General features: G+C 35.9%; 2 protein-coding genes across 2 annotated transcripts; one reads left to right on the top strand and one right to left on the bottom strand.

Annotated features, from left to right (window-relative positions):
* On the bottom strand, positions 1-849 carry MONOS_2886 (uncharacterized protein; the record flags this gene model as incomplete). The annotated part of the gene is made up of 2 exons (XM_067872839.1): positions 1-315; positions 622-849. The coding sequence occupies 2 exons, from the start codon at positions 847-849 to the stop codon at positions 1-3; spliced, it is 543 nt and encodes a 180-aa protein (XP_067723115.1).
* A 2,829-nt stretch (positions 850-3,678) lies between these two features.
* Positions 3,679-4,550, top strand: MONOS_2887 (uncharacterized protein; the record flags this gene model as incomplete). The annotated part of the gene is made up of 2 exons (XM_067872840.1): positions 3,679-3,897; positions 3,951-4,550. The coding sequence occupies 2 exons, from the start codon at positions 3,679-3,681 to the stop codon at positions 4,356-4,358; spliced, it is 627 nt and encodes a 208-aa protein (XP_067723114.1). The 3' UTR covers positions 4,359-4,550.
* Between the last annotated feature and the right edge of the window lie 4,130 nt (positions 4,551-8,680).

Raw genomic sequence — 8,680 nt, 5'->3', positions numbered from 1 at the left:
TCAAATTGTGTAGTGTTCTTGTATGACTTCTCTCTCTGCCTGCACAGCTGTCTGAATGCATTCCATTCCTCTCGCAAAAACTGTCTTTGCTGGAGTCAGCACAACTGTCTGTTGCTTTGAAGATATATTTTGGATGTCTTTCTCCTTTCTGATCTTTCTCCTAATCGCAGCAACAGTTGGCCAGATGACAACAGATGGCAAATGCTTCTGGTTACCCCATTCACTTACACTTTCACTGCTCAATGATGTGAAAACTGCTGCATCATCTGAAGAATAAGAAGAATCCCAAGACAACGACGAAGAAGAAGATACAACCTGTTTATTGTGAGATGCACAATGAAAATGTGTTGTATCAGAGGAAGTGGAAGATAACATTAATAATTCTTCTTCTCTTTCACTTTCTCTCTCCTTCCTCTTTCTCTCCCCCTTCTTCAACTTATCTCCATCTTTATTTCCATCACTTCCCTTCTCTCTGCACGCACGCCTCCTCCAAAACCCCTCTTCCACCAGCACTTCCTTCTCCAGGCTCAAAATGACTTACTCTTCACTTAGCTCTTTGTTTTCCACTTGATGCTTCAGCGATGCCACTGCAGCGGCCCCTCTTAAAAATGGATCACAAACAGACAATACAACACGATCACATTTGCACTCCACTCCTTCGGCTGCTGCGATCACCCGCTCCATCTTCCTTGCTGTCTCCTGTTTTTTTTCAACAATCTCTGGTGGGCAACTTTCTTCCTCCCCTTCTTCTTCAATTTTCCCCTCTCCTACACTCTTTCGTGCGCTGCTGCCACAACATCCCTTCTTCTCGCTCTTCTCTGGAATCTTCATTACAATCAGCCCTTCCATTGCCTCCTCTTCATCTCTCTTCCATCTTCTTTATCATCATCTCCACAATATGCTCTTTTCTGCTGTTGCAACTTGATCGACAGAATGCCCCTGAACTTCATCAGCATCTCGCAAAGCAAATTCCCCCCACCCCACCATGAAATACGCTGCCAGCGCCAACAGAACACATGGCAGCACAACATTCGGTATCTGCGTCGCCTCAACCACCACCAGCGCAGGGGACAATGAACATGCCTCCTCCGCCAGATACTCTGTTGCCACACACGCTCCATAGATACAGGCGCAATGTCATACTCCAGGTGCTGCAGAGTGCAGCGCCTCTCCACACACGCGCTCCATCAGCGCACATGTAGCAAGCGAAGGCATCACCACACCCGCAGGAAAAGCCAGCAGAATTGACAGGGCTGGAACACATGCTTCACAACCAGGTACGCACACAGACTCCGCGGCACGATCCCACACGTCTGCAGCCCAACCTCAATCAGCACGTCTGCCTGCTGTAGTGCCTTTAACAGTACCGTGTCGTCTGTCCCAATGACTATCCCTGTAGAGAACACAAACGAAGAAGTCAAAGAAAAGGCGGAAGTGTGCGCAAATATCTCTATTCAGCGGGCTTCGATTAAGACTAAAAAAAAAAAGAAGATGCATAATTTCACATAAAAATCAAAAGAAAATACTAAAAAAAATATTGAAAATATATTAATTCATGCCTTTGAATGCTTCAGAGCCAACGTTTTGAATTGAAACAAATTAATCATCATCGATTCAATTTTCTTTCTTCTCTTCCTCTTCTTCTACGGTAGCATCCTAATTATCAAATCCAAAGACCACCTCCCTGATCAACTTCCTTCCTTCATTCTTTTCCCTCCCTCCCTCCCTCTCTCTCTCATTCACCCTTCTCACTCCTCTCACTCTTCTCAATAAGCTCCGACAATTCTTTGCCTGTTAAAACACTTGCAAAACGAAGAGGAAACAGCTGCATCGAGGAAAGCTGTTAGAATATAAAGTGGAAGAACATTCAATCAATGAGCGGAAAAATGAGAGAAGGAAGGGAGAAGGAAGGGAGAAGGAAGGGAGAAGGAAGGGAGAAGGAAGGGAGAAGGAAGGGAGAAGGAAGGGAGAAGGAAGGATGAATGAGGAGCGATGACAGAAGAGAAACATGCTGAACGTGCTCTGATCGCATGCAGCAGTTGCAAATGAAAAGAAAGGAGGTATCTAATTCGCCAAGTTGTTCAGTTCAAGATTGCAATTGAAGAGATGAGTATATAACAGAGAAGATGCAGATATTCAAAAAGAAGAGGAGGAGGAGGAATTGAAAGAGAAGATGTGTTTGACAACCATATGCGTACTGCACAAACAGAAACACCAAATTGTCAATGCAAAGTTTGCTGTTTGCAAAAATTACAAGATCTTTCAGCAGTAAAATCCAGTTGCAGTTGGGCAGAATGTTGTTCGACTGCCAATAAATATTTGATAATTGGATGTCTCGTAGTTGGCGTTTCTCCACTCTTTTGAAGCAAAAGCGGAATCAAAAATAGAAATTCGTCTTTTTCCATGTCTGCCTAGCGCAGTCCGAGAAACAGGAAAACCTAATATATAAAACAGATATTTCGGAGTTCTCCTTTTTTTTATTGCAATATTTCCATTCCTTTTATGTGATAAATGTCCTTCTCTCGATATCTCTAGCCACTTTCCATTCCCAAAAATACCACAAACTGTTCCATTGCCATGTGTTACTAAATTCTATATAACTTTTAAAAATCCATCTTTTTCATTGAACTCCATCTTCTTGTTTTCATTCAATAAAACATCAGTTGAATTTGTTTTCATCTCTTGCACCAAATAAAAATTATGAAATTCATGTATATTGCGTAACTCCATTTATTTCCAAATGGCTATATAATAATCAGCTCCATTCTCATCGAATTGCTCCACAAAGCAGAGATTGACCATTTCAACAATAACTCACATTCCTATACTTTGGAGAGGATACAGACGGAAATATCTTCACAAACAATAGAACAATAAAAATTACATACATTACGTCTTTTTGTGTAATTGATGAAATTGTTGTATCCCTTTTGGCCATCCAATTGACAAAAATCATCAGGCAGAATTTCAAAAATATTGCATTGCCTCGTTTCTTGTTATCTCCTCAAGAAATAATATTCCAAGTCCTACATGTTTTGTTCACTCACGGAATTCTCAATCAGTGAATGGATAATTCCGTTTTTTCAAATCTAATGATCATTTAGTCCATTACAAATAAAGATTAATTATTTTTTATTGTTTCCACTCATTATCCTTTGTTAAAAATGTCAATAAAACGCAAAAAAGTGTGGAAGAATATATTTTATAAATATTTTTAGTATTTGTTTTTCATTAACTTCTTCAATCCAAACATATACGAACTATCAATTTGAATGTGAAAAATGTTACTGTTTTCCGGCTGCAATATATTTTCAAAAATGCAGGCAACTGGCGCCACAAAAAAGTTCTATAGTCTGCATCCATTTTTGCATTTTAATTCTTATCTATTGAATTTCTTTCTTTGAAGAATTATATTCAAAACTGGAGCATTGCAGCGAAGATGAGCAGAAACAGAAAATCATTGAAATGAATGAAGTTATTGATAAAATGAATGAAGGGCAATTTTGATCCGCTTTTTCCATTAAATTCTTCAATCAAATAAACAAAATGATTGAAGAAAAGAAAATATCAATGGAAAATGCATGCTTATTGCTGAAGCATATTGGATATTACAAAGCACTCGAATATATATATATCCGATTCTTTGAAGGATGTTCGCTGAATGAAAGATTAAAGAAGATGATTTCTGAAGAAGAACAGAAAAAAGAAGGGAAAAATGAAAAGCTTCTTGCTGATCTTTGCGAATGCTATATTTCACTTAATTATCTCCTCTCGTCTGAAATGATTTCAATTTGTGTGCCTTGCCTTCTGAAAGTGGCGTTGAAAAAAGAGGAAAGCGAAGAAGCTCAAGAAGAAGTTGAAGTGGATTTACTTGCATTAAGCATTGTTAAATATTATGTATGAGCGCTTCTGTTTCATTTTTGAAACTTTTTTCTTTTGTTTTCAAATAGAATATAGAAAGAAACATGTATTTAAATGAAATCAGAGAGATCATCAAATATCATCAAGAGCATCACAATCTTACGCATCTGGCCTATCAATATGCTTGGAGGTTTCTGATAAACCGATTACACAGAGATGAAAGTTTGGAAGAAGTGATTGTGAATGAGCTGCATTTTGGGAAAGAGGCTGCAAGAGAACTAGAAGAACTGAGAAAAAATGTTGACTGGACGAGAAAAGAAGATGAAAGAGGAAAAGAAACAAAAGAAGTTCTTGTAATCACGGGATGGATGAGAACAATAAAGTTCTATTTTGACTCATGCAAATTGTGGAATGAAGAATATGTTGAGCTGATAGGAAGCGTTGTTCAGATATATCGAACAGCGAAGGATAATTACGAAGAAATTAGATACTGGTGAGTTTTTTCCTTGAGAAATGCCGCAGGTAACGGATTTGTACCAGTTGATGACTTGCTGAAAAGTGGAGCTGTCGGTTGCGTTTTGGAGGATATTCGGAAGCCAACATTGATTGACGAAATAACACACCATAGCTTGACATTTTTTGAGAATATTTCAAGGCGGTTGAAAGAAAAAACGTACAATGAAATGGAAGAAGCGAAAAGAAAAGAGTTGAAAAGGAAGGTGCTTGAAAAGATAGAAGAAGAAGGATACGAAGAGATAATCATCAGCCTTCATGAAAGATTGAATACACTAAAAAGAAAATATTTTTATGGAGACGAATTATCGTTGAATATCTCGGATTATTCTGTTAATATTTGAGAAAATGGAGTGCTGTGAATAAAGTTACACAGAAAATCAATTCTTTTTCTTTTTCTTTCTTCTTTCTTCTTTCTTCTTTCTTCTTTCTTCTTTCTTCTTTCTTCTTTCTTCTTTCTTCTTTCTTCTTTCTCTTCTTCTGCATGTTGAGTTTTTCCTTTCCTTTCAAACACATTTTCATCTTCTTCCTCATCTTCCTTTCGCGAAGAACCAAAAGACCAAAACTTTTCTTCTTCTTCTTCTTCAAACATTTCAAAAAAATAAAAAATCACCGAAAATAAATTCCCCCGTTCATGTCCGTTCAATATTTTTTGAAGATAATTCCGCAACTCGGTTGAAAACAGACATGTCAAATCATAATGTCATGAAACATGTCAAATAAACAAAGAAGAAGAAGAAGAAGAAGAAGAAGAAGAAGAAGAAGAAGAAGAAGAAGAAGGTGATGATGATGACTTGAGTGATCCGATTGACAAAAATATTTCATTCGCTGAGTTGATTTCAGATGAAATAAACAATCTTTATCACAAAATATGTGAAAGAGAGAGAGATTCAAACAGATGAACATGGAAGTCCACAAATAATTGACTGCCTTTGTGTGGTTGAACTGCTTTTCCCTCAGAAAAAGAAAATTATGTTTGTCCGTTGGAGATAATAATTCAAATGAACTTCATGTATGATGAGGATATTGGCAGAGAAGAATTCGAAATCGAAGAAGGCGTCGACGATTGAAGAAGTTGACGTCAATTGAAAAATTTTCAAAGACAAGGAAAAGTGAAAGAAGAATTTTATGATAATGTGATTGGTGTGTCGATTCTGTAGTTGAACATCTTTTATTGAAGTGAGACTGTTGAGAAAGATAAGAAAGGCGAAGAAAATGAAGAAAAATAAAAAATATCAGCTTTTCAAAGTCAGGTTGTTCAATAGAAAAAACTGAATGTGTTCAATACGCGAATGCCCTGCCAGATCATTTGCCTCGATAAACGAGTCGTTTCTGCCAAATACCCTCAACAAATATGCCAAAGAAACTGCTTTTCTCTTTCAAGCTCATGTTAAGCATTTTTATGTTATACAGCATGCAAAACAGATGGCAGAAGTCACGAATATCATCGTTGAATGCAATGCAAACAATTTTAATCTCAAAACTTCTGAATCTTTTGAAAAAGGATAAAATGGCTTCTCTCTCGTTGTGGTATTTCTGTGCATGATCAATTTGTATTCATTGAAAGAACACCTTAAAAGAAACATGAATGCAATAAAAAAAAATCAAACCATCTTTTTGGTCTTGAATTATTTTCTCATCTCCAATGGATTGGTAATTGTCTGCCAAACTGGTTTTCTTGTTCTTAGAATCCATTGTGAAGTTGACTGTGATATCTGATGAAAACACATATTCTCCAAATAAACTCCTTTTCAAAACCCAATTCAACGCCATGTCTTTGTTGATAGCTTTTCAACTTGCTTCGCGCAAAATGCAAATGCGTTTGTTGTTAAGGCATGCTGAGTGTTTCGCTTTGCTCGCTTCCTTCATTGTCCAATCCCCAATTCCCTTTCCTTTTCCACAAATAAAATCTTCCCCCCAAAAACCATGTAGAACAAATCCTGCTCAAATGATATGCCAAGTACGCTGCACTTCCCTCGAAATGAACAAGCTGTTCATTTCAACTTTTCTAACATTTCCCTCACTTTTTTAAGCATCTTCCTAAAGCTATTTTTCATTCAAATTATCACAGCCAGCGTTATGCTATATGTTTTGTAATTTATTACCAAGTTTAAATTTCATGCTGGTTTTCTCCACCAATTCACTTTCCGCAAACAATCGACGCAAACAGCCACCCGCTCCTCCGTCTGCAAGAAAAGAACCTGTTCTTCTGCAGTGCTATAGCTCGCGTGGGCGCATCTGTGGTCGTGCGCACAAGCATCTCAAACATGCCCTTATTTCAGACAATCACCAATAAAAATACTTCATTTATAAAATTATAGGTTGTGAACCCTTATTTATTTGCTAAAAAACAAGATTATTTTGTTTAATTGATTTTCTTTCTTTGAGGCAAAAATCATTGATGGCAAAAGAGGTTTCGATCCTATATTATTTTAAAAAATTTGATTTGGTTTTTTCAAATTATTTTGATTCGAATATTCAACGAATATTTCGAAAACGAATTTATTAATTTGTTTTGAAATCATTTTGCGATTCCACAGTCACCTTCAAAAAGACAAATATTTCTTAGTTTGCAAAATGTTATAAGAAATTGTTGGTTTTAAAAATAAATGCTTCTTTTTTCTCTTTTGATTTTTAAACCTTTTTTAGAGAAACTTTCACAATTGGAACAATTCACTGAAGCAGAACAGAAACAGAAAATTGAAGAAATGAATGAATTAATTGATAAAATGCACCAAAAAGAATTTGAATCAATTTTCACAGAAGAACCCTTCAACAAAATCGATGTAATGATTGAAGAAAAGAAAATATCAATGGAAAATTCATGCTTATTGCTGAAGCATATTGGATATTGCAGAGCACTGAAAAATATATGGAACCTCTCTTTTGAAGAATCTTCGTTGAACGAAAGATTTGAAGAGATGATATTTGAAGAAAATGAGAAGAAAAAAGAAGAAAAGAACAAAAAGCTTCTTGCTGATCTTTGTGAATGCTATATTTCTCTAAGATCTGGTTTCCCACCCGAATTACTTTCGATTTGTGTGCCTTGTCTCCTGAAAATTGCGTTGAAGAAAGAGGAAAACAAGGAGACTCAGAAAGAAGTGGAAATGACATTATTGGCTTTGCGCAATATTAGCTATTTTGCAGTAAGAAATTATATCATTTTAGTGGATTTATTAATTTCTTTATCGTTTTTATTTTTAGTATGTTGAACAAAAACTGTATTTGAATGAAATCAGAGAGATCATCAAATATCACCAGGAGCATCGCAACTTGACACGACTTGCTTATCAGTCTGCAATGCAATTTTTGATTCACAGATTGTTCTATAATATGAGTTTGGAAAGTGTTGTTGTGAATAAGCTGCATTTGAAGAGAGAAGCAGCAAGAGAATTAGAAGAGCTGACAAGATGTGTGGATTGGAAGAAAAAAGAAGGAGAGAGAAAAAGAAAAGCTATTAAAGAAGAGCTTGCGATTACAAGATGGCTGCAAATATTTGAGTTTTTCTTTCGCTTCTGCGGATTAAGGAATGAAGAATATATTGAGCTTTTTAGCAGCATTGTTCAGGTATGTCAAATATCAAGGGACAATTACGAAAAAATAAGCAGTCGATGCATTCATATATTGGAAATTGCAGCAGAAAATAGAGATGTGAGGGTTGAGGACTTGTTAAAAGGAGGAGCAGTTGATGTTTTTTTGGAGGGGATGCAGAGACAAACATTTAATGAAGGAGTGACAAATGAATGCTTACAATTCTTCACGAATATTTCAAGGAAATTGAAAGAAAAGAAGGTAGATGAAAAGGAAGAAGAGGAAAGGAAGGCAACGAAAAGGAAGGTTTTTGAAAAGATGGAAGAAGAAGGATACGAAGATATCATCACAAACTTTCATGAAATATTTGATTTTCTGTGCAAAAAATATAATGACGAAGCGCTGTTGAATATTTCTGATTTTCGTGTGGATGTTTGAGAAAATTCATTGTATTTTGTTTCTCAAAAGTTAGGATTTTCATTTTTCATCATTTCACAAAATAGAAAACAATTAACCCATATTTTTTGTGAAAAGACAATTTTTCAAAGCTTCAAAACAAATAAACATGAATCAATTGTCAACCAAAAGACAACAGCAAGATGAAAATGAGAATGAAACTGCCAGTGTTCAAAGCACAATTATCAATAACATCAGCTCTCTTTCCTCCGAATCACAAAAATGCTCATTTCATTTTCAGTCACATTTGCAATAGAAAAAAAAGAAAAAAAGAAATGCTAATTGGGTTTATCTTTGATGATAAAAAGAATCAAGCAAA

This window comes from Monocercomonoides exilis (assembly GCF_001643675.1).
Source record: "Monocercomonoides exilis strain PA203 chromosome Unknown scaffold38-1042076, whole genome shotgun sequence".
NCBI lineage: Eukaryota > Preaxostyla > Oxymonadida > Polymastigidae > Monocercomonoides > Monocercomonoides exilis.
The sequence above is the reverse complement of the archived record's forward strand: the minus strand, read 5'-3'. Positions and strand labels throughout refer to the sequence as shown.